Source organism: Atractosteus spatula, chromosome 8 (assembly GCF_055471065.1).
Source record: "Atractosteus spatula isolate fAtrSpa1 chromosome 8, fAtrSpa1.hap1, whole genome shotgun sequence".
Classification (NCBI taxonomy): Eukaryota; Metazoa; Chordata; class Actinopteri; order Semionotiformes; family Lepisosteidae; genus Atractosteus; species Atractosteus spatula.
In genome coordinates, this window is record NC_142713.1 from 59,180,530 (window position 1) to 59,206,844 (window position 26,315).

Sequence of the window (26,315 nt, forward strand, 5' to 3'; positions counted from 1 at the left end):
TACAGACCCCCATCCCTCACACCCCCCTCACCTCACAGACCCCCATCCCTCACACCCCCCCTCTCAGACTCTGTCCCTCACGCCACCCTCACAGACCCCTGTCCCTCACAGACCCCCATCCCTCACACCCCCCTCACCTCACAGACCCCCATTCCTCACACCCCCCTCACCTCACAGACCCCCGTCCCTCACACCCCCCTCACAGACCTCGTCCCTCACGCCACCCTCACAGACCCCTGTCCCTTACAGAACCCCATCCCTCACATCCCCCTCACCTCACAGACCCCCATCCCTCACACCCCCCCTCTCAGACTCTGTCCCTCACGCCACCCTCACAGACCCCTGTCCCTCACAGACCCCCATTCCTCACACCCCCCTCACCTCACAGACCCCAGTCCTTCACAGACCCCCATCCCTCACAGACCCCTGTCCCTCACAGACCCCCGTCCCTCACAGACCTCGTCCCTCACAGACCCCCGTCCCTCACAGACCCCCGTCCCTCACAGACCTCGTCCCTCACAGACCTCCATCCCTCACACCCCCTCACAGACCTCATCCCTCACGCTGCCCTCACAGACCCCCGTCCCTTACAGACCCTGTCCCTCACAGACCCCTGTCCCTCACAGACCCCTGTCCCTCACAGACTCCCGTCCTTCACAGACCCCCGTCCCTCACACACCCCCGTCCCTCACACCCCCTCACAGACCTCGTCCCTCACGCCACCCTCACAGACCCCTGTCCCTTACAGACCCCCATCCCTCACACCCCCCTCACCTCACAGACCCCCATTCCTCACACCCCCCTCACCTCACAGACCCCCGTCCCTCACACCCCCCTCACAGACCTCATCCCTCACGCTGCCCTCACAGACCCCTGTCCCTTACAGACCCCCATCCCTCACGCCCCCCTCACAGACCCCCGTCCCTCACAGACCCCATCCCTCACGCCCCCCTCACAGACCCCTGTCCCTCACAGACCCCTCACCTCACCTCACAGACCCCCATCCCTCACACCCCCTCACAGACCTCGTCCCTCATGCCGCCCTCACAGACCCCCATCCCTCACAGACCCCTGTCCCTCACAGACCCCTGTCCCTCACAGACCCCCGTCCCTCACGCCCCCCTCACAGACCCCTGTCCCTCACAGACCCCATCCCTCACGCCCCCCTCACAGACCCCTGTCCCTCACAGACCCCCATCATTCACAGACCCCTGTCCCTCACAGACCCCATCCCTCACGCCCCCCTCACAGACCCCTGTCCCTCACAGACCCCCATCATTCACAGACCCCATCCCTCACAGACCCCCATCCCTCACGCCCCCCTCACAGACCCCCATCCCTCACAGACCCCATCCCTCACGCCCCCCTCACAGACCCCCGTCCCTTACAGCCCCCATCCCTCACGCCCCCCTCACAGACCCCCATCCCTCACAGACCCCCATCCCTCGCAGACCCCTGTCCCTCACAGACCCCCGTCCCTCACAGACCCCTGTCCCTCACAGCCCCCCTCACAGATTGAAATGAAATAGCACAGGCCGTGTCAGGGCTGTGCTGTGCGGTGTGGCAGAGTGCAAATTGCCATGAGGAGTCCTAACCTCACTGCAAGGATTGTTTCAGGAGGGCCTTGCTCCTCTTCACCCAACTTTTCATTTCTGATTGTAAGCAAGAGATTCAAATCCACTCGAGTTATGTCCTCATATAATCTAGGAGCAGTTCAGGTTCATTGCATGCCAACAGATAGAGGAGAGAAGCAGTTCGTCTCGGCCGTGGAGGCCTTTCAGGTGTGTGCTGCAGCAGGGAATGAACTCTTACCTGGTTCTGTGCAGCCTGCTCATGCAATCGCAGCTCCCTGCTCGAACCCAGTGTCATTTATCAGTTTACACTGTGTGACCGGGGCCTCGCTGATAGCAAATACGTTGGAGTCTCTTGAGTAATGTCACCCTTCCCTTCCTCAGAGGCAGTGAAATGTCTCCCCAATGGAAAAGCGACTCCAAAGGCCCAGCTGGTCTGTGCCAAGACAGGCGGCGTGGAGACCTGCTCGCTGTCCTGCCCCTCCAGGGCCCTGTTCGTCGCAGGTCAGTGTCTGCTGTTCTGGAGCGTCTCAGCGGATGGCCAGACCGGTCTCGGGCCGGCTGGCAGACGCTGACTTTCTGCCTTGCTGCTGTTTTACTGTGAACATTCGTTTTCAGAAGAAAGGACACCTGGCGGAATATGTGAGGATACAGAGGTATAAATATATCACTGGAAATTCGAAACATCAGCAGTCAGTAGCGTACTGTAGTAGGTTTCTGTTGACAAGCGATGACAGATCTGGGCACTGGAGCTGTCTCTCACCATGGAACTTGACGCCTTTCCCTGCTCTTTGTCTCCCCCTCGTGGTAAAAGACACTCAGCACAACATAATACTGCCAGCTCAGCAGGACAGTCAAAGCTTTCATGAATCTTCTGTGGTAGAAAGACTCGTTTTCATTTTAGTTAGTTTAGAAAAAATGAAGTACAGGTACAGACTTCAGAGGCAGGACAGGATGTCATACTTATTCTGTTGAAGTGACCTTGTACGATCATGACTTCTTCTGTGAAAGGAGATGTTTTTTTACACATTTTAAGGATAGGTTAATTCTTACTTTGTCTAAAGGGTGTTTTTGTGTTTCAGATATGTTTGAATTATTGGTGGTGTCTTTAATTTATGAGTGAAGTGCTTTTAAGTTTCACCTGAAGGTAGTCTCCCTCAGAGAGCTGAAAGAGGGGACAGAGGAGTGGACACGCAGGGGCTCCGTGCGACAGCTGTGCTCTCTGGAGCCCCGGTGGTGGACTCAAGCCCCGCAGTACTCAAGCCTGACGGAAGTGTTCGATTTCTCACGGGCACTGGAAGAACGCTGGCCTATCAAGCGCCTACTTCTCTGCTCGCCCACCAGTGTCTCTTTCCCCGCCTGCTGACCTCTGCTTTATTTCCTCCAGATTCCGAAAACAGCTACACTTTCAGCTGCGGAGTTCCGACGCAGTCTGGCAAGGCCCCGCAGAAGCGCAATACCACAGCCCCCACGCCGAGCTGCGCAGGTACGGCCTCAGGAGAGACGCGAGCGCCCGCCGCAGAGCGAGAACTAGGCTTGGAGTAACGGCCTGAGCCGGAATTAGCTCTGATGCGTGTCTCGCCAAACGAGGGCTCAGTCTCGTCCGTTCACTTACATACTCTGCGTATTCACACGCTTGAACACTTCCACCTCGCCCAGTTTTAACATTTTGCATTCAAATTTTGCTCACGTGGTTATTGGCTTGCTCGCTGTTGTAGTGGGGTACAGGAGCAGGTGTGTGCTTGGTAACTGTGTGTGTTCCCCAGCACTGAGAGAGCTTCATCTTACCATGATATTCCCCCTTGGGGAGTGGGTGTACTCAGAAAAGGTCAAAGTAATTTCATGGGGACATCTGACTATTAATAAACCATGAGAAAAGGTAACTTTGTTTCTTCGGACTATGATATCGACACAGCGGACAGAAGATTTCAGATTTGAGCCTATTCAAAATGCAACATTTGCTCTGTCCAGTACTGCTCTGAAGAGGAGCACACGTTGTACTTTTCATTGAGGACGTGTGCACCTGTGGTCCTGCTGTCAACTTTCACGTGAAGAACAGAACAGCAGTCTCTCCCTGGAAGTGTCTTTGTGATCGACGCCGGGCACCGGAAATCCTGCTCTTTCTGTTTCAGGCGATGGACTGTCCGCGTTGTTCTTTGAGCGCTTCGTGTGCAGTAACACTGCGCGAGTGGGAGGAGCGCCGGTCAAAGTCGACGCCCTGTCTGAGGGGGCGGAGGCACCGGTGTGAGGTCAGCAAAAACCGAAAAACAAAAACAAAGGAAAAAGAAAAATGCACCTCTTGGAACAGCAGTTTCCAGACCGGGCTGTCCCTATTTAGTGGGATCTGGACTGGAGGAAAAGGAGAGCTTGCGGCCAAAAACAGAAGAAACTCAACCTGCCCCCATGGAGATACGCGGTGGGACAGGAGAAAAGAAAAAGAAAATTACAAGAAGAAAAAAACGTGGCCTTAATGCTCTCTCCACAGCCCCCTCCGGGACTGTTGCTGGAAGGTTGTCCCCTTGCGGGGGTCCGCTCGTCCCTCCGGGGAGGGGCTCAGTGTGTCTTAAAGGGCCCCCCATAGCTGCGGCTCGTCCTTAATCAGCCAGGCCAGCTGTGGTTGCTAGAACAAGGACGCATCGCCCTTAACCCAGGTTTCCGCCTCCACACTGAACACGCCCCCCCGTTATGCAACAGTGCCTCCTCAGAGTGGTCAGCAGACGCCATCACTTCTGCCTTCCACATCGGAACGTGTTCTTCTTTACTGCTCACTAGAGCCAGAATCACTGCTGATCTAAACAGAATCAGAGGGAGTGACCGTGCGCAGCAGGATGAAGACGGTGGTGAAGATTACTCCTCATATCGAGAAGGTCAGCGTCGCCTGTCACAGTCCTGCTGGAAATGACAGGACAGTTAAGTGCCTTCAAAGGCAAGACCAAAACATTACTGCTTTACAGTCAGGTCATTTGAGTTATGAATGATAAGTACAGTGTTATTTCCATGTTATTTTGGGGTCATTCCGTGCATACAAATTCAGTGTGAAAAATCATTCTGAAGGAGTTCACCGTACTCTTCGTATAGTCATTTGAGATGCTTTCCTGTAGCTGCTTGGAGATTCTGCCTGGTCTTGGGCTGTTCTGACTTTACCAGGCTGGTCAACAGCCTCCTCTTGTTTGTAACTGTTCTTATGACCTCAGTGTTTTCTTCAGCAATTGGATTAGAAGCTGCAAATTGACTAGGCCACTCTCAGATCTCCAGATGAGCTCCGTGGCTGTTTGTTTGTATTGTCGCTGTGCGTTTTGGGTTACTGTACTGCTGCATGATGAAGTGCTGCTCCATAAGTACAGAAGGATCCTGTTTCTGAAAACTGCTGCCCTCATCAGTGACATCATCACAGGCCATGACCTCCTCCAGGCTTCACAGATGAGCCGGCATCTTCAGAGCATCTGCAGGTCCTTTCTTTCTCCTCGCTTTAATCTTTCACTTGCTTTGGAAAAAGGTTTATCGTGGTCACATCTGTCCATAAAACTTTGTTACAAATGTCTCCTGTCTCCTTCGTACTTCTGAGCCAAGCCTGACGCCAGGTGGAGGACCTGGCCATGGCCTGGGCATGCGTGACTGTCTCTGCCACTTGAGCGGGTTTGACTGGACTGTCCCAGTGTTTTGGAGGCAGGAGGCTGTGCTGGACCTGACTGAGGACCAGCCCACCAGCTCGGCAGGCAGTGCTGGCGACTTGACCACTTCGAGCTCGGGCCGACCTCCAGGGATATCAAATTCTTGCACTTGGCTTTTTCAAGAAGCATGCATTCTCCAGTTTATTACTCTGGTTTTCTAGAAGGTCAAACTCAAGTCAGCACGTTGTGTTTCTTGGCTCAATGTGCCCGAGCACTGAGTACCCAAGTCACAACAGGACTGAGAAACGCACGACCTCAGTGTCTCACTTAGATGGAACTGGCTGGAAACAGATACTAAGTTAGTCCTTAAAGTTTATCATTCAGTTATTTTTAATAGCCAAACCTAAACATAACTTTTTTAAAGACCCCCCCTCCCGCTTTAGTGTGTATTGCACACAGGTCAGGACTGCTTTTCCCTTTTTTTTCACGTAAACCCTTAAAGTGTCACAGGCTTAGTCCCATAATGAGCACATGAGAACTTTTCACCTGGCAGCTCTAACAGACCCAGCCTGGGGGTCCCCTCCCGCTCTCTGGTTCGTTCGCTCCCAGGCCACGGCCCAAGTTTAAAAACGGTTTGCGTTTCGCAGTGTAAATCTATAGCTGTGTGCAAAGACAAACGGCAATGAACGGAGCCAAGCACAGAGGGATATCAAACTGTGTGCTGTGTACTTGTCGATAGGTGGATACAGCCGTCCAGCCCTCAGCTGTCGCTCCAGGCCTGCACTGCAGGCTCTGTTCTCGTTGGTCGTCTGTAAGCAGTTCTGACAGCCGGAATTAGTGGTTGCTGAGCTCCTACATGTGCTGCACGTTTCCCAGGAGATGAGGAAGCAGCTGGCCATCGAGGCTCGGCTCCACCACGCACCAGCCCATATTTACATGTCGCTGGATGTAACCTGCTCGTCTTGTCAGGATGGACAAAAGAAGTGTTCCAAAATCCTGGGGCTTGGAATATTTAGGTTCAGATATGTGAAATGACTTTGTGCACGTTAAAGAACTTTGTATTCCTTTCCAGCGTCAAGGGTCTTTTAAAAGTAATAAAGTGTCTTGACTATACAGTACATTTCAACTGTGATTCAAAAATGAACAAGTGACCTTGGAAACATTGACCATCTGCAGCAGTTACAGCTCTGAGCCTTCTTAGGTGTGTCTGTATCAGCTTTGCACATCTGGATTTGTGGCTTTTCCCTCTCATTCATCCCTGCAGATTTGCTCAAGCTCTGTCAAACTAGATACATGTAGCAAAGCATTTGACTGGGCCACCCAAGGACATTCATCTTCCTGTTCTGGAGCCACTCACATTGCATGTCTTAAATTATTCACTTCTCCTTTTTTCTCAGATACCTTAGCCCCTCCGATTAAACAAAAAGCCCGCTTTAAGATTAAGGATGCAAAGTGTCACCTGAAGCCGCGCAACAAGGAGAAGTTCAGAGACGCAGCGAAGCAGAGCTTGCAAGGTACAGTAGCCATGACACGCGTCAGTCAGACGAGATGAGATGTCCGGCGCGAGTCACATCTGAGAGATCTGGCAAAGATCTGGGGGAACTCACTGTGCAGACGACACTGTCTCACTGTTGTTTCTGAATGTGTTCTCCCTCAAACAAACAAATACACACTTAGAATTTCACTTTTGAAAGTTAAATGGGTTTCTGCAAGCTACATCAATGCAATTGAAAATACTTTATTCATCACCAGGGGGGCAATTTAAGATTGTTTTTTATCCCAATTCTTCCCTTGTCTGGATCTTCCTGGCATTTGCTATGGGCCACCCAGTACCAGATAGGACAGACATTACCCGCCAGATCTGATCCAATTAATCACCAACAATCTACACAATCTTTTAAGTCCTAAATAATTGGGATTTAGACACTAGGTATTTCAGCCAACCCCTGAGAAACTGCAGGGTTTACCATCTGGTTGAATGGTGAATAAACTAAATGGTATCATTTCAGGGATAAAAGGTAATGTTGATTCCTTTTACTAGCAAGTTCTCATCGGATGTTAGCTGTTTCCCTCCAGCCAGCTGGTCAGAAGTATCTTGCGTGCTCATTTTCACCATCTCACGATGCTGCTGTATTTCCCCTGAAGGCAGCCAGCTGCCCTGTGCGGACGACTGCCAGGTCACCTTCGTCAACCTGAAATGTGACTCATCCAGGAAGAGGCGTCGGGGTCGGAAGTCTCCTTCTAAAGAAGTGTCTCACATCACCGCTGAGTTCGAAGTGGAGATGAAGGAGGAAGAGGTGTCAGGTCAGTAGATGACAGGATGGCGGTGGTGTGGAGTCCGACTTTGGCAGGGCTCGGGGTTTGAGAAGAGGGCTTCAGTCGTGTGCCATTGCACTCCAGAATGGAACATCATGGCTCCTCACCAGAGGGTCAGATTCCTAATCCTACTCTTAACAAGAACCTAAGGCTCATCTGTTTTGTCCTGCCACAAAAATTTGACGTGCTTGGTTAGGTACAAAACGTTTGGATATTTGGAAAAGCAAAAAGACGCGATTACGGACCGAACGATTTGCTGAGGGCTGCCCGTGGGCCGCGGTTCGCTAACCCTGAGATTTTATGAGCAGACTCTTGCAACGTGGACTGCGCCCGCAAGAAAATGGAACACAAACTGCAGGCAGCGATGAAGACCCTGAGGAAGTCCATCAGCAAGCAGCAGTTCTACATCCAGTTCTCCGGAACGGAGTACGAAGTCGCCCAGAAGCCTGCCAAGCTGCCAGACAGCCAGGATTCCTGCAGCACAGGCCAGGTTCCCCGGGAAGGGAAGTGTGGTGGGTAATAGATAAGAAGACACACTGAAAAGTGAGGAGAAGTGTGCTTTTGCTGCGCTTTGTTCCATACCAGCGAACCTGGGGGTTTATGTGCTAATAAATAGGGCAGAATCTGTCTCACAGCCTTTATTGAAACAAAGCAGCCAAACTTCGCCATCCTCCCTTGTCCTGCCGGCATCACCCAGCCGCTTCAATGGCTGTTAATCCAGTACGGAGCCTCTGTGACCCGGAGCCTCGCCCAGTAGCTGGGCTGGGAGCCGTGGCCTGGCTAAAGGGCCTGAATCTGTTAGTCTGGAACAAAGGTAACTCCACAACACCTTTATACTGGAGTGTTTTAGGTCTGATCAAATAATTATAATTGCTCACACATATAGAGCTCTTTTCTGGACGCTCCACTCAAAGCACTTTACAGGTAATGGGGATCCCCTCCACCCCCACCAGTGTGCAGCCCCACCTGGATGATGCACCAGTACAGTCCCCACACACCAGCTCTCAGTGGGGAGGAGAGCAGAGTGATGGAGCCAGTTCAGAGATGGGGATTATTAGGAGGCCATGATTGGTAAAGGCCAGAGGGGAATTAGACCAGGACACTGGGGTAACACCCCTACTCCTTTTGAGAAACACCCTGGGATTTTTTATGACCACAGAAAATCAGGACCTTGTTTTTACATCTCTTCCAAAGGATGACGTCTCTTTACAGTATAGTGTCTCAGCGACCAGACCGCAGGGTGAGCACCCCCTTCTGGCCCCTCTAAAAACCTTAGTTTTTTCCGGGAGGTCTCCTATCCAGGTACTGGCCAGGCTCACGCCTGCTGAGCTTCAGCAGGCTGCCAGCTGTGAGCTGCAGGGTGATACAGCTGCTAGAATAAAAAGGAATGCGCTGAAAGACTGCCTTGAAGTAAAAAGCGCTTCATAGTCGACAGATCAGCCCTGAACTCTCTGTATTTAGTCTGTAATGATTAAGAGCTGTGGTGTGGTGTCTAATGCAGGGCTGGTGTTGTGTCTTGAATGTGGTCTCAGTCAGCTGCAGTGTGGGCACGTTCTACAGCGGCGAACAGCACCAGTGTGTCCAGTGTCCCCCCGGCACATACCAGGACACAGAGGGCCAGCTGTCCTGTGAGCCCTGCCCCAGCAACGAAGGCCTGGGTATTGCTGGGGCCAGGAATGTGTCTGAGTGTGGAGGTGAGTGGAGTCTCTCAGTGCACAAACTGTTCTCAATTCAATGAAGCTGAAGGGCCTGTTTTAATCTCTTGAAATGTTTTGTCAGAAATGTCACACAAACTGTGGTTCCTGTGCATAGAAACACTTTTGCACAGTAAATTCTCACCAGGAAGTCCACAGATGTCAAATGTTTGAAGTGAGGTTCTGTAAATGTTCTAAATTTCATTAACCTCAGGCCTTAGAGCTGTGATGCTTGTCCCATGCTGTGTTGTCACAGTAGACAAAGAAGGGACCTGATATTCAACATCCGCACAGGAATTCAACACAGAGGATTTCCTTACAGTGAACAGTGAAACACAAACCAGGAGTCACACATGGAACCTAAATGGAAGAACATTTAAAAGCAAGAAAAGGAGGCACTTCTTTACCCAAAGGGTGGTGGGAGTGTGGAACAAGCTACCCAAGCAGGGGTATCTGCTGAATAAGATTCTTGAATCAACTACCATTAACTACTGAGGACCAAACAGGCTGGAGGGACTGAATGGCCTCCTCTCATTTGCAGCCGATCTCATGTTTTCATGAGCTAAGGATCAGTGAAGAACACAAGAGCTTGTCAATTCTGATACGTGGCAAACAGTAATGATAACAGTAATATCCAGCCAAAATATTTTGCATACAGTACACCTCTTCCTTGGTTTTCCGCTCACAGCTTCAGCACAGCTTAAGGGGAGTTCCACAAGTTAATAAATGCTTACATGGGAGTTTTGTTTTCCAGAAAAATGTGCACATGGATTACAAGCTGCCCTTAAAACTCACATTCACCCCTTCTACCTCTGTGGTTGTTTATTTTGGACACAAGCACATGAAAGCTCATGAGCAGCACTTCAGATTTCCCAGGATCTATTCCGCAGTCCTGCGATTGTCCTAATACACATTGCAATCATCTATATTTGCAGATATTCTTCCAGATTCCTCCCTGTCCTTGTGTACCTTCTGTAGCACTCGTTTATTCAAATGGGAGCAAATCTCCTTGTTGAGAGACGGTTCTGTGTCGCCACACATGATAAATAGCAGGTTGTAATCTCTAGGTTTTCAAAAGCATTATTTCTAATGGCATTGTAATTGCTAGTGGGAGATGTATTTAGAGGAGAAAAGACATTGTAAAGACAAAGTTAATGAAGAACAGTGGGTTTGATCTGGGGCTGTTCTGTCTTGAGCAGTGTGTGATTAGATTTTGGCTTTTCCAACCATGGTCAGAAAGACCTCCTGGGGAACAGCTAAATTGCTATAGGTAATCAATAATTCCAAAGTAAATATCTCTCATGTTGGCCCGAGCCCAATATGCCTCTACAATTTATTCCTCTAAGCCTATAATCAGAGTGCATGTAATTTTAAGATTGTAATTACTACCGAGCACCAGCGCACCTAGCTGGGGAATCTCACAAGTCACGCTGAGTTTAACGGCAGTGGGAATACAGATTTTTAACTTTACCCTGTTTCCAAATTTTTACTTTTTTAACTTCAAATTGACGCCAGGTGGCGGTACCACACACGTCAGCTTTAGTGCCCCGGATACAGTATGAATTCTCTGCTTCCGAGCTACAGAACCTTTCAGCGCTGCCTCTTGTGCAAGAGTGGGAACTTTAGAGCAAGGGTCTGACCCGGTCACACAGCCTTGGGGCCGTTGCAGATCACTCTGTTGGACAAATAAAGGGAGGAAATCGGAGAAGTGCGAAAGCAAGTGTGTCTGCGCCTCTTTATTGCTAGTCTCTCTCTCTGGCCCTGGTTAGGTCAGTGCCCCCCTGGGCACTTCTCAGCCAACGGGTTCCAGCCCTGCAGGCCCTGTGCCCTGGGCACGTACCAGCCAGAGCCGGGTCGCGTGCTGTGCTTCTCCTGCGGAGGAGAGCTCCTGACCAAGAATGAGGGCGCCGTCTCCTTCCAGGACTGCGAGACCAAAGGTATGGAGTGAGAACACCGAGCTCCAGTCCTCCAGCTTGCCTGAATCCTCCCTGCAGGCAGCTTCTCTGGGGAAAACTGCCTTTCAGACCTCAGAGACATCTGCATGTGCCTTCTGCAGCTCCAAGGACCGTTAAGGATGGATTAACAATTAACATTAATTGGGATTCGATAGCTGTGTCACCTTGTGTACAATATGAAGTCCTGTATAATTGGTAGACAGTAAGCATTTGTACTTTTTCAAAGAAACAAATGATATGTTTCTTTATTATTTTTAGTACTATTATTGTTAACTCATGCAGTAAGAGCAGAACTTCTGTAGGTTTCAGTGACACCTTAAGGAGACTTATAAAGATGGACTCTTTGGTTCAAGTGATTTGCTGGGACCCAGGTAAAATCCTCATTTTGGCTTATATTATACACAAGCACATGGTGTGTTTACCTTATCTCACACAGATCCCCATATAATGTATACAGCAATTACAGCAGGTCACGCCTGGACACCTGTTACAGATAACTATACTAGTGCCCTGCTGACATGACCCAGCCACTTTCTCTGTCCCAAATATTTCAGCAACACAGTTCAAAGAAAATAAACTCCTGTGAGTTGTGACAAATGCAGTGATGGTAAGAGTTCAGCTAGATGGAAAATAACGCACATTTTGCAGGATGGACCAGTCACTCCCTGAATATACCAAGTGCAGATGTTTAAACTTACAACTGTAATAAGAAGCAACATCTCCACTCAAGGTCTGAGCTGCGCCTGTTTCACCTTATACTGTGATGCTAGCTAATGAGCTGCTCCTGTTTGTGTTGCAGTGCACTGTTCCCCTGGGCACTACTATAACTCCACCACGCACAGGTGTATCCGCTGTTCTGCAGGGACCTATCAGCCTGAGTTCGGTCAGAACTACTGCATAACCTGCCCTGGAAACACAACCACCGACTTTGATGGGTCCACAAATGTCACACATTGTAAAAGTGAGTTTGCTGTCAGTTTTCTATGTGCATTAACCTTGGCAGCTCAAATATTTTAACCACAAAGCTACTGCATACAGTATTCACTTACAGTACTTAATGATGCAAACCTTTGACCTCTAGAGATCACAGGTCAAATCTAAAACAAGTCCCGAAGTCCCGATGAATAGTATGTCTGGGTATAGAGATTGGAGTACCCCACCAATTTATTTCTGTCTCTGAATGTTAAGTTTAAATATAATGGTCTATATTCAATACTGTGGGCAAAGAGAAGACTTCCGTGGCGAGTAGCATCTCATCCGAACTTACTGTGAACATTAAAATTGCTTCTAGTGTCCCAGCAGCTAAACTACAATTATGTAAACCTGCCATAAAATTACCGCTTCCTCCTTGAAAAATGAAAATGCTCTGGAGTCGGACATGCAGGAACTGTGAACTACAGGAAGTGGCAAAGTCCTCATTGAGGGAAATGTGCACCCCGAATCGACAGACATTGAGGGAAGTGTGCACCCCGAATCGACAGACATTGACGGAAGTGTGCTCCCCTAATCGACAGACATTGATGGAGGTGTGCACCCCGAATAGACAGACATTGAGGGAAGTGTGCACCCTGAATCGACAGACATTGAGGGTAATGTGCACCCCAAATCGACAGACATTGAGGGAAGTGTGCGCCCCTAATCGACAGACATTGATAGAGGTGTGCACCCCGAATCGACAGACATTGATGGAGGTGTGCACCCCGAATCGACAGACATTGAGGGAAGTGTGCGCCCCTAATCGACAGACATTGATGGAGGTGTGCACCCCGAATAGACAGACATTGAGGGAAGTGTGCGCCCCAAATTGACAGAGCACCAGCACAGAGAAACTGTCCTATGAGAGGTAATCGATGACTCTATCCTGAAAATCCCATCTTACATCACATCACCAACAAGTCTGCTTCACCCCAGTGCGTGGAAACAGGTCTCAGAAGATCAAGACAGCAGATCCCAGGACACAAACATCTGGAACAATTAAATTTAGTAATGCATTGCCTGGAAGTTAAGGAAAATAACGTTGATCAATTAAAGCATACAATGGTAATCACAAATGTAGTAATCAGCTAAAAGAAACAACAAAAATCCCTCCTCTGCATCCAGCCTGCACTTTCTCTCTCTGCTCGTGATCGGCTCTCCTCACTGTAATGAAACCAGATGTAAGACTGTCAGAGAGCCTGTACAGCCGCCTCCGGCCTGTCACTCCCCACACTGCTGACACAGAACCTGGAGCGCCGGTACAGTATGAAAACAAGAGCATGTTGAGATGGGGATGCAGGGTAATGGGTACTTGGACAGGCTCACTTGCTATCTAGATAGACTCCTCTTAAGATTCCAGTTGGTTCTCGACTAATTTTAAATTTGCTCTTTAACAGCCTTTGGCTCAGTTTCATCCCACTCTGCTCTTCTTCCAAAACCCCGTCGGTCACACCTGATTGTGAAAAGGGGAATTTGCGAGTGTTTAACGCCGGCAGATGTTGAGACCCTCTTAGATGTACATTTTTTAAAAGGCTTTTGATAAAGTGCCTCATTAAAGATTAATTGTCAAATTAGAGGTAATTCGGGAAAGTGTGCTGAGAACTGGTTAATTGGTAGAAAATAAACTGTACAGATCAGAGGCAAATGCTCAGACTGGAGTGATCTACTGTAACTAGTGGAGTGCCACCGCGATCTCTGTTAGGCACAGTGCTCTTCCAAATGTACATGATTGATCTCTATTCTGGAATAGTTAGTAAACTAGTCAGGTATGTGGATGATACCAAATGAGAAGGGTTAGCAAGAATTTCTACCATTCTTGGTCCTTCACTGAGAGGCGCAAGAATATTTTCAGTATCAAACAGACAAGACTGCAGACGAGACTACAAGAGGTCATGTTTCAGGTTTTCAAAATCCTCAACGGCCTTCATCAAAATGAACAGTGAAACACAAACCTGAGAACACAAGTGGAAACTCTGCAGAAGAGCATTTAAGACCAAGAGCAGGAGGCACGTCTCTGCCCGAAGGATTGTGGGAGTGTGAAACAAGCTAACCAGCCATGTTGTTGAAGTCCTTGGCTTCTTTCGCGAAAAAGCTGGATGAGATCGTTTAGCTAATAAAAAACAAAACAAGCTAGATGTGCTAAAATGCCTCTTCTAGTTGACTTAAGTTTCTTATGTCCGTATGCTCTTATGAGGATTGTTTAGTTCATTAGTGATGATGAACAGCAGTATGTAACTTTGGCCCTTCCTGTGCTTGCAGACCAGCTGTGTGGAGGTGAGCTGGGGGATTACACTGGCTACATTGAATCACCAAACTACCCTGGGGACTACCCAGCTAACGTGGACTGTATCTGGAACATTAACCCTCCCCCGAAAAGACGCATCCTGATAGTGGTGCCAGAGATCTTCCTCCCCATCGAAGATGAGTGCGGAGATGTTCTGGTGATGAGGAAAAGCGGTAGGCCATCCACGTTTACAGCTGACATTTGGTTTTGTGGGTACTGGTGTGAGCTGTCAGGTTTTTACTTGAACCTCAAAACTGTAACGGTTTAACTGAAACATTAAACACAGATTATTCTTAACAACTAAGGTCCTGGCACGAGAGCTTCTATTGGTGCGTTGTTATCAGATCATGAAATTTGACACGGTAGGGATTTTGTGAAGGGATATTTTTCAATGAAAAGCTAGGATACCATCTAGCTGGTATATTGCAGAATGTTTGACCAAGCCTAACTCATAGGCTAAACCAAGATGTGAAAAGACAAGGAGTGTTTCATTACCACATTCATGAGAGATACAAGGCCTGCCCTGAAAGTAATAATGAGCATGATACACCCCCTAGTGGCTGAGTCAGGAAAGGACACTGAGAATGCAGGCTGAGTCTAACAGCACAGATAAGATCACTTTATTGGCCATATACAATTTCTTGCATTAGGAATCCGTCTTTCCGCATACCCCAACTTGCTCTCCCTGATACACACAGACAGGGAGAGAAGCCTGGGGTCAGAGTGCAGGGTCAGCCATTTATACTGCACGCCTGGAGCAGCTGGGGTGAAGGGCCTTGCTCAGGGGACCAACGGAGTAGGATTCCTCTGCCGGCCGCGGGATTTGAACCGGCAACCTTCCAGCCACAGGCGCAGATCCTGAGCCACGGTGCCACCGCACCGGATGTTGCTCTTTAACCCTGGGTCTTGCAGGCCAAGCAGCGACACAGTGCTGTTCCAGTAGGGTGCAGTCATGCAGGGCTCACTTGGGTTTTGGCAGCGAATACTGAGACCTGTGAGGTATCAGTGAGAGACGTGCAGTTTGTTTAGCTCTGAGATAATTTAGCAGGATGAAAGTCCAGCAGAACCAGGCTGCTATACTGTAGCAAGCAGATTACAGACAAGGCTAGGGAGCTATGACAGAGATATGTGCTCCACTGTAAAAAGGCAAACAGTTGATCCATCTTTGTTATCATACAGAGACCCATAGAGTCAACCTCTGCATTACTCTTAGAACAAAATTGAAAAGGAAAATATTTTAAATATAGCCTGTGAATGGAATTAAGAAAGTATTTCTTTATGAGGTCCTTCTTGGTTGCTGGATCTTCTAGATATGTTCACATTGAACTGTAATTCCTTTCTTATGCTGCGATGGTTTTAGTAGCCTCTACTAAAGACGGACAGATGTCTCTCGCTCTCGGTGTTGCAGGATCTGACCTTTTCATCCTGCGTTGCTCCCTGCTCGGCTCCCACCCCTTCCCCTCCTCCCGCTCGCTGGTCCTCCTGGCACAGCCGGAGTTGGCAAAGTGGGCACCGTTTGCCTCTCCTGCGCCACCAGCCCCCTGACCTCCTGACCTCACCAGCAGAGACCAGCTGGCATCCGGCACCTCCCATGACATCTGCACTTCTCTCGCTTGTTCTTCTGATATCAGTCTGGAACAACCGCAGAGGCCATCCGCCCCCCCCCCGCCCTCAACCACTGGCTTCTCTCTCTCCCATTCTGCCTGTTTCTGATTGAACATCCAATCCCCCGCACCTACTGTACATCCCCAGCTTATCCTCACTGTGTCAACTCCCCTCTCTCTTCCCCTCTCCTTCCTTTCACTGTCCCCATAGGAGCATGGCGGCAGAGATTCTTGTCTCTTCGTACTACTCCTTTGTCTATTCACGGGTGGCGACTCACTACCAGTTCCTGTTCTACTTCCGGGTCAGAGCACACTACCTCGGGCTATTCCTTCCGGGTCAGTGCAGTATCTTCCGCAACCTGTCACAGAACTCCTGTCTCACAGATCTGCGGCGGGCTAGCTCTCCTGCTCTCCACCTGCGTCCTGCATGGTTCTTGTTCACTCCCTGCCACAGCCCACTCATGTCCCGTCCCATCAGGGACAGATTTATCTCTGCTTTACACCCCCCCTGTTCTGGTGGCCAACTGGTGCAGTGCCAACCCTTGACTCTCCCTCCCCCACTCACCACAATCTTGTACCCCAGCCTCTCAAGTGTGCCAGACTCTTGTTTGTCCTCAGGCTTGTTGCAGTATCTAATGTTTTTCCTATTTTGGGGGATGCATGTGAAACCCTCCCTCATTCATTCAGTTTTTGCAAATTTCAGCAACTGGTTCCCATTCTACTTCCTGTTACCCTTCTGGGTTGCCATAGCGTCCACTGCCCATCCCAGAGTTGCAGTCTGTTGGCTCTACTGCCCCCTGGTGACTTTGTCAGCCTCTATATTCTCCTACACACAGTTCCTGTTCACTCCAAGCCACAGCGCACTTCCTCCGATCGGTGTCCCTCCAGATCCCCGCACTTCCGAACCGGCTCGATCAAACACAGCCCACGGACCTGTAGCTCCATCACTGAAGACACCTGCAGCGGTCTTTTGAGGTTCCTTTAATCCTTTTCAGGGGCTTGTCATTCCCAGCCTTAAGGCAGAGGTTGTCTTTTCCTCAGCCAGGCGCGTCAACACAAAATATCAAAACATTAAGAAAGTTGTCCCTATAAATTTCATCATCTCTTGGCGTTAATAAGAATTTGACTTTCGAGCTACTGAAATGCAATCGGCGGCAGAGCTCCCAAGACACCAGCCCTTTCCTGTGCCAGAGGCCCAGATGTAGCAAGACACCACCTGGAAGACAAGCTCAGACCCTGCAAGGCTCTGTTCATTAATCTCTAAAGCTTTCAGTAGGATTAAACTGATTTCTCCCTCTTGACAGCTCTGCCTACCTCAATAACAACCTATGAGACCTGTCAGACGTATGAGAGACCCATAGCCTTTACATCACGGTCTAGGAAGCTGTGGATACAGTTCAAGTCCAACGAGGGCAACAGTGGGAAGGGATTCCAGGTGCCATATGTGACTTATGATGGTAAGATGCCATTGTCTTTAATTTTGACTGCACACAGCCGGTCTCTGTGTCCCCTCGCTCAGCAAGAGGACTCAGGCTCCTGCACTGGAACATGGCGGATATCTGACAATAGACGTTCAAGCAGGGAGCCGAGTCAGCTTGCATAGGCTGCTAAGGAACAGGTGAAGGTTTCTTCCCTGCTGAAAGGAAAAGAAAAGAGACACGACATTTCGGCTCACACGTTAAGAAGGCTCCACAGCCGAAACGTGGTGTTTCTTTTCATGTCCTTTCAGCAGGGAACGAACCTTCACCTGTTCCTTTGCATATCTGACAATAGCCCAGCGAGGATTCTCTCCCGCTCACCACACAATCTTCAAGTGTCAGGGATTTCACTGCTGTAAGCACTGCGGTGCTCCTCGGTCACAGCGTTTGTATATGGAGTGCTCACAAGAGTCCCTTTCCTCAGAATCTGTGGGAGGAATGGCACAAACATAAGGGAGAGTTTTTTCTGACACTGCAATTGTGTGTGGCTGTCACTTGGTTTGAATTTCAGACAGGCTAATTTAAATGGTAATGTAAAATTATTATTGTTTTCTAACAGAGGACTACCAGCAGTTAATAGAAGATATTGTCCGGGATGGGAGGCTATACGCTTCTGAGAATCATCAAGAAATATTAAAAGTACGTGCCTCTTTTTTCCTTCTATAAACTGTCATCTGCCTCAAATTAAGAAATACAATCTGTTGTTTGGAATGTTGCACTATGTAGTACAGAAAAAAGGGAATATTTGTGCGAATGTGTAGTTCTTAGTCCAGGGGGACAGTCACTGGATTTAGGCAAGACTTCAGCTGAATCGACAGGGTAGGGAAGTCTTCTCCATCGCGTTGCCCTTCAGCTGGGAGTTTTGTGCAGCTGTTTATTCCACTGTCCGTAAGAGACGGTATGTCACAGCATTGAACAATTATTCCAATCGCGAATCTGTTGTATAAACATGTTTTATTTTTTCTGTGTTTGTTGTGCAGGACAAAAAACTGATCAAAGCACTTTTTGACGTACTGGCTCACCCACAAAACTACTTCAAATACACAGCGCAGGAGTCGAAGGAAATGTTCCCAAGATCCTTCATTAAGCTGCTGCGGTCAAAAGTGTCCAGATTTCTACGGCCCTACAAATAGCCTCCCAGTCTGTCCTCTGCATTCCTGATAGCCATCACCTGCCGCTCCGCCACAGGAGAAAGACAACAGTCTCTCTGCTCCTCTCTCACGCCAAGTCTTCACTATGACTTTAAACCTTTGGAATGTTCTTCAGTATTGCTAAGGAATATTTATATTTTGTGTGCTAGAACTTACAAAAACCCTTATTATGGAAGCTTTTTAAACTATTTTTTTATATTGGTTTAACGGTTTTATTTCTTTTTTTTTAAACGACCCGGAAGTGCACAGAGTCTAGGCTATAAATCAAGATGTGCACTAAAAGATTCTTCTCTCCCTTTGACAGGAGAAAGAATAGCAAACATTGGGATTCCCGCTGGACCTACTCAGTGCAGGAAGAATGAAAAGACCCAGTAGAGACAAAAATCAGTCAAGTACATTTGAAAAATAATTTAAAAAATAACAAAGCAAAATAAAAACTACCTGCAAGTAACTTATGTTACAAAAGGAATAAATGTCTGTTTCATGCAGTAACTAATATTTGGGACTTTAATTGCACTTGAATTTTATATTGTAAACTGTAGGAAAGAAACATACGTTACATTCTCCTGCTGCTTGTGTTGTATAGATATTGACTGCCCTGCTCTTAGCAAAAATGGAATTTTAACAACAACTTAAATCCGTTCATATCAATGAACCCTTGTGAAACGTAGCCTGGGTTCATAGGGGGAAATTCGGAGGAATTCAAAAAGCTTTAACCCTTCAGTCAGAGCAAGACAAGTGTGTTCAGACTATGTGTGTGCTCTCTCATTGAGAACTGTACCATTTCAAAGCTGCCAGAGAGAAGAACAATATTTTTGTAAACCTTCTTATATGATGGCACCAAGTGCACATTCTCTTCTGCTTCGATGTGTAAACCATATTCATTACATTAATGCTGTAGCTTTCCTTGCTTTCCTGTTCAATCAGTAATGGTATCGAGAGGGTGTTAGGGCGTACTTCAGATAGTAATGGCAATTCTGTAAATATTAATTTTTGACTTAGCATTAATTGCAGGTCTAGAAAACCTTTGTTTCAGAGGACAAAGGTGCATTATTAAAGTTCAAGGGTGATACAGAGATGCAGCATGATTGTATGGGTCACTCACAGTACTCCAGCTTTAGTGACTGATCTGCATTAGAAATATTGCTCACATTGTACAGTATGCATATTTAACAGTGCCTGGTTTCCTGATGCTCGGAGCCCTTCACTCACTGCTGCATTGCAGCAACGTGCCCTATTAAAAGTCCTTCCTTCCTTTATTGCTGCAAATTGGGAGGAGGGTGTTTCAGAGAAGGGATGGCTCTAGTGTTATTTCTGGTTCTCTTCCCATGTATCAGTTGTGAAAACCCTTCATCACTAACATGTACGTGTACAGTATGTCATTGTTTGCATGGTGTCTTTTCAGGTTGGTCAGCTTATGCGATGTCTGTGTTTGTGTGGGCATGTCAGTGTGTGTGCTTGTGAGTCTATGTGTGTGTTTGTACAGTACGTGTCTGTGTGTGTGTGCACGTTTGTGTGAATCTGTGCACGTATCTGTTTGGTATTTGTGTGTTGGTGCGTGTCTGTGTGAGTCTGTGTGAGCACAGTGTATCTGTGCATGTGTATATTTGTGTAGGTGTGTCTGTGTATATGGATGTGTCTCCATGTTTCTGTGTCTGTGTGTGTGTGTGTGGGGCTGTGCTTCTGCATGTCCCTGTGTGTTTGTGCTTGTCTGTATGTGGGGTGGGGGTTGTGTATGTTTGTGCGTCTATGCCTGTGGGGGTGTGTTTGTGTGCGATTGTGTGTGTACATTTGTGTCTGTGTTTGTGCATGTCTGTATGTTTCTTTGCGTGTTCTCTATGTGTGTTTGAGCATGTCTGTGTGTGAGTGTGTTGTGTACATCTGTGTCTATGTTTGTGCATGCCTGTGTGTTTCTATGCGAGTTCTGTATGTGTGTTTGAGCATGCCCATGTGTATGTGTTTATGTGTGTGTTTGAGCATGTTTCTGTGTGTGTGTGTTTGAGCATTTTCATGTGTGTGTGTTTGAGCATGTTCCTGTGTGTGTGTGTGTTTGGCATGTGTCTCTGTCCATGTGTGTGTGTTTCTGTGTGTCTGTGTCTGTTTGTACGTGTCTTTGTGTGTTTGTGCATGTCTGTGTGTGTTTCCAGTTTCTTTTGAAAAATTGTTTGCTCTTTTCAGTGAAGAAACACATGTCAGTTGAGGCCATAGATGAGAGATGAGCTCAGATAAAGAATTCTTCAGAGGTGATTGATGTGATTAAAAAACCCTTATGGAATGAGGTTAAGTTGTTGGTTCTGCAATGTTTAAATACTTCAGTCTAGCACTGAAAAGTAAAGACAGAACTAGGAGTGCGCCCATTGGCCTCCATTCTCTATCCTCCCTCCCTCCCTGTAGAAGGTGCAGAAGCTCTTCAGTGTGGGGGTTTGAAATGTGGGAGGGACTACGTCACACCCTGATGTCTGATAAGCGTGATTGTTATGAGGACAATTTTACAGAAAATAAACAAAAACAGTTCTGAGACTGTAGGCTTTGCTTTTGAGAAAGAGCATGTGCAGGGTGACTGTGGTGCTCATTGGGTGAAACTGCTTCTGCTCAAACTGCAGTTTACGCAGATCCGAGCCGACTTTAAGAGACACCTACTGTACCTAGTTACTGTTTTCCACAATTGCATTAGTCTCTTCTGCACCCCAGTTTTGTGTTACTGAGTGATGAGAAAGTGTTTCATTTCTGTGATGAGAAAGAGAAGCAGACCCTCTGTTTCATACAGTCCGCCCTACAGGAGGCACCTCGATCTTAACATGTGCTTGTGAGCAGGACAGGACTGTTCTCTCTCCTGCATTTACTAGGAAAACAAGACGACCTGCTATAATATGCCAGGTATCAAGCGTAATATCAATATGATAGTCATCTGCTAATTTTTCATGAAACATATAGCAAAATAACGATGCTAACGTGCCGTAACAAATAACAAATAAAATCTTAAACTGCTTAGAAAAAGAAACTGCGTGAGAAAAGCTGTTATGCAGAAGCAATTTGCCAGGATGGCAGTTAAATGACAGTCTCTTGTGCCATCCTCTGACGTCTGTCTCCCCAAGGGCCTGCCTGCGCCCGTGCTGTGAAGGTGTCCCTCAGTCTGCGGTGCAGGCACCTCAGGCTGAATTGAAACAGATGGGTATCCTGGCAGCCCTGCTGCCCAAGGCACCCTGCCTTCACGCTCCCTCGCTACAGCTGAGCTCAGGGCCTACAGAGGCCAGTCCAGCTCCTGCTGACCAGGCGTGTCAGGCTGCAGAGACAGAGCCCGCTGCGCGGTAGTTCAGTCAGCAGGGTCTTCGTACTTTCTAGCACTTCCAGTTCCCTCTTTCGTGCGAAGGGTTCCGGTCCCTGAACCGGCGCCAGGACAGACAGTGACTTTTCACAGCAGGCGTTTTCCTTTGGGTCTCAGCGTGCAAACCACACAGCTACTAAGTGGAAACAACAGGCGCTGCACAGAGAGGTGGGGTGGGGGGGGTGGCGAGGACAGTCCTCTTCATTCGCCTTCGAGACAAGTGGCTTTGGATTTATAGAACTGTCTTGTGTTTCGAACTGTGAAACAGACATTGATGAGCAAGGTGTCTCAGTACTGTACGCTCCTTTTACTGGGAGCGTGGACGTTGCCTGTTGCCTGATAAAGGACAGTACTGTGCTTGCACATTAGAACATGCTCATTTCTTTTGACTTCCCACTGTAATTCTTTTGTAATGATCTAAGATTGTTCAAAGTTCGTCCTTCCCATCACTGAGGCAGGAGCTCAAAATGGACCTTTCTGTTGCCACTTCAGTATGACGAGGTGAAACTGTCAATAATCAATCAATCAGTTAATCGATCCTTTATTTGATAAATACCCTTAGCAGCAGTTTGCCACAGAATTTATCACAGAGTTGTACAGATGTGTTTAAATATTTTCTTTACCAAGCTAGTGTTTATTAGAAAGTGGGTTTTTGTTTTTTTAAAGACTAAACCTGCATATTTGTTTCATCGCGTTTTAGAATATCAGTAAAGGGACAGATTGTCCAATACGAAACAGTGATGTCATGTGGCAAAACAGCCGCTGATCTGCTCACAGGAATCCGCTGTCTGAATGTGCAAGTGCAGTGGTGCGATTCACCTGGGAACACGAGCCCTGCCCACAGGAGTGGCTCTCCCAGTGTAGTGGGGTGAAGTGGAAGATTTCACTTGCAAGACGCTTTGCTCGTTGGCTTCTGTAAGCACACTTTGAGAGAGCAGAGGGCTGCTGAGGCACGGGGCAGAAGAAAGTGTTGTCCTCACCTCCTCTCCAGCTGTTGAGCGTCATGTGGCCTTGGTACTGCTTTGGCAAGCTGTAGAACGTGACTCATCTCTGGTGTTTGTACATGTCTGCAGAATGTATGCACTTATTTTGGGGGAATTACTTGAGAAGAGGCTGTGACCTCATCTGCATGAATTGATATCCAGCCTGCTGAGGTGCTGCAGTGGTGTTCTCCTGTGAGTTGATGTCCAAGACTGTTCTGGGGCGTCGGTCCCCAGCTCGTGTGAGTTCTGACCTCCTGTTCTTTCACAGTCAGTGTTTCATTTGTCTCCCAGACCTGGGTAGGGTCTGTTTTTTTATCACTTTTTCATTACGAGATTCTAGAAATAATAAATATTTGTGGTTCTTTTGTCTAACATTCCTTTTCCTTGTGTAACTTTCTTACATCGGTATGACACTATACTGTCGTGTCATTTTGACATTTGCCACACCGTGTGTCCTCTATTTTTTATGGTAATATGCAGGAGGGTGAATAGTATTGTGTTTACTATACATGTACATGTTTCTCAGGTTGCTTGTAGTATCCGCCCACCTCTATAAGTGTAATTGTCTAAGAGAGAACTAGTGTCCGCATGTAACAAAGTATGAGTTTCCATCACCTGTGTCCTTTTAAACTAACGTTTTAAGTTGGTTGTTACATGAAGTTCATTTATGTTTGGTGTGTCTGTGTCAAGATACTGTGAAACTCTGCCTATGGTTCTTAAATCAGGCCTTTGATCCAGTATTTTAAGTGGTGGTTTGTAGACTGTTGCATATTTGTATTGTGGATTCCAAAAACATTAATAAAGTGCTGCATTGTTAGAACCCTTCTAAACAGACCTCTGAGAGTAATATGGGCAAAAGAGCACACCAGTGGAGCTACTCTTTAGTATGAAGAGAAAAAAGGACTGCGCAAATTTTGCAGCTTATAGATCCAGAATTTATGCAGTTGTTTTTTAAAAGAAATGATATTTGCAAACATACCTGGGCAGTGTATTCCAGACTACCACCGACCTTGTTCTAAAAAGTGTTTCCTGCTCTCATTCCTACAGTAAATATATTTACTAGTGGCTCACAATTTTTTTTCATATTTCCCTTTTTCTGCTGAGCACGGGCACTTTCTCCATTTCTTCACATCCTCATCCGCCTTAGAATGGGGACCTCAAATTATATAATAATAATAGCTTTCACGTTTATACTGTAGCCCTTTTCTGGACACTCCTCTCAAAGCTCTCTGCAGGTAATGGGGATCCCCTCCACCACCAGCAGTGTGCAGCCCCACCTGGATGATGTGACGGCAGCCATAGTGCACCAGTCCTCTCCCCACACACCAGCTCTCAGTGGGGAGGAGAGCAGAGTGATGAAGCCAGTTCAGAGATGGGGGTTATTAGGATGCCATGATTATTCTGCTTGCTCTCCTCTTTCTATGGCAGTGACATCCTCTACCATGACTTCACACATAATTCTAAGTAAGATTTAACTAGTACTTTATACTGTACATGTCACAATATACCATCACATTTCAGTGTCTTTTTTAACTACTTCAACATGCTCTCTGTAAGACCACACTTATGAGTCAATTCTCTGTCTCATTTGCTGGTTCCTCCAGTTCAGGTTCTCCCAACAGATATTTACTGAGGACATCTTCACCATCTGTATGTATGGCTTTGTACTTGTCTGCAGTAAATTGCCCAGGCGTGAATAAAGTGTGAAGGACTGCATTTCCCTTGCTCCTTCAATACTGCCTCCTCTCCTTTCTCAGTGTCATCTGAGAGAGCTACTCACATGAATAATACAATCAAATCTAGAAAGCGGGGGCCCAAATGATTAAATAAATCAGGAGACAAAAAGCAGATTTTACAATTATTTTAAAAAGCACAGGGCACAGTTGTACAATGAATTGCAAGCACAGGTGTGAAAAGAGAGATTTGAAAGGCAAGAGAGAGATAGAAAGGAATATTACAATGATATCTTTTGCAGTATTATGACAGCAGAAGAGCAGTAAAGGATGAAGTCTCAGAGAAGAAGTTGGGAAATAGCAGATTCATTAAATGAGTGTTGAACCCAGGTGTTCACCATGGAAGAAACGGACATACTGTAATGCCCCAGGCTGAGCAAACACAAAGTTCCAAATCAAATGAGATCAGCATAGAAGATGCAGAGATGTTATGGGTGAGATACTGTACCACTGCTCCTACCTGAACTCAGAGCAGCGGTCTGCGACTGTGTGCTGAGCTGTGAGTCAGATGAGCTCAGCAGGTGAAGCAGACAAGGCAGATAACAGGCCAGGGGAAATCCAGCAGAAAGCCAAAAGACAGGAGAGTTCAGGAGCTAAGGAAAATAGGTAGATAAAAGAACCATAAGGAACTCCACAAGTGAGCCAGAGGGAAAACAAAGCCAAGCTCATAGCCAGTGGTAGATGGTAGAAAGCACAGGAAACATCTGAGGAAAGTCAAATGATGTGAAATCAAGCTGAAGGTAAATGTGAACAGGAGCAAAGCACAGAGGACGCCAAGAATTAAGAGAAAGCTCTCAGTCTCAGCAAAGGAACTGACGTGGGCACTGATGTTAAATATCCTGGCATTAATGAGGTAAGTATATGTTAATTGCACACAGGTGGGATGGATCTTTTACCAGATCCCGTAATAACGACTGTAAATCGTGAATTAGCAGGTGTAGTAGTAGGGGTTGCGTTTGTTGCCGTGGTAACTCTAGGGTGTCTCCCAGTGATCTGACATGAGTGTTAGTATTGGTGTCCTCCCCCACCTTCATAGGGTGACCCCAGGGTGGCAGATGGGGTTTTCCAGGAAAACATGAATGAAAAGATTGAACCAGGAAAGGGGGCATCCAGTGGATAAGCTTCCAGCTTTCTGGAAGAAACATGTAGTTGGAGATGTTTTGTGGATAATCACACCTTCTGCCTGGAGGGCAAAGCCACAACCATCATGATCCCAACCATCCCAGCCACAAACTGTTCTCCCCCTGTGCTCTGGCAAGTGGTACCGCACTGTCAAAGCAAGGACCACCAGACTCAAGAACAGCTTCTATCCCACTGCAGTGCGCATCCTCAACAGCTCACTGCAGGGCCTCAGGCTCAACACACATCGGCACTCTGCACTTTTTAATGGTCTACCATGTTTTTGTTCGTCTCACTACTACATATTTATCGTTCCTCAACATATTTACTGTTCATTGTGTGGTGTCGTCTGCTGTACTGTGTACAGTATGTCCCGAGAGATCAGCGCGATGAAGAATTCCAGTGTACAATAAACTGCTCTACTCTACTAGTACTTTACTCTAGAGTGGGGCAGCAATGAGGAAAAAGTAACAGGTTTATTCCAGGTTGTAAAGAGAAGAGAGAAAACACCACGTT

At 47.4% G+C, this 26,315-nt stretch overlaps 1 protein-coding gene across 2 annotated transcripts in view; it reads left to right on the plus strand.

Annotated features, from left to right (window-relative positions):
* Window positions 1-19,125, plus strand: part of scube1 (signal peptide, CUB domain, EGF-like 1) — a 142,504-nt gene extending 123,379 nt beyond the window's left edge. For both annotated transcript variants that reach the window (XM_088923153.1, XM_088923154.1), the window contains 12 exons: window positions 1,956-2,075; window positions 2,959-3,057; window positions 6,580-6,696; window positions 7,328-7,486; window positions 7,807-8,010; window positions 9,031-9,192; window positions 10,962-11,129; window positions 11,947-12,108; window positions 14,382-14,579; window positions 17,315-17,467; window positions 18,048-18,127; window positions 18,469-19,125. In XM_088923153.1, coding sequence (XP_088779279.1) covers window positions 1,956-2,075; window positions 2,959-3,057; window positions 6,580-6,696; window positions 7,328-7,486; window positions 7,807-8,010; window positions 9,031-9,192; window positions 10,962-11,129; window positions 11,947-12,108; window positions 14,382-14,579; window positions 17,315-17,467; window positions 18,048-18,127; window positions 18,469-18,621 — 1,775 coding nt within the window. In that variant the 3' untranslated portion in view covers window positions 18,622-19,125. The remainder of the gene's footprint in view (window positions 1-1,955; window positions 2,076-2,958; window positions 3,058-6,579; window positions 6,697-7,327; window positions 7,487-7,806; window positions 8,011-9,030; window positions 9,193-10,961; window positions 11,130-11,946; window positions 12,109-14,381; window positions 14,580-17,314; window positions 17,468-18,047; window positions 18,128-18,468) is intronic.
* Window positions 19,126-26,315: the final 7,190 nt, after the last annotated feature.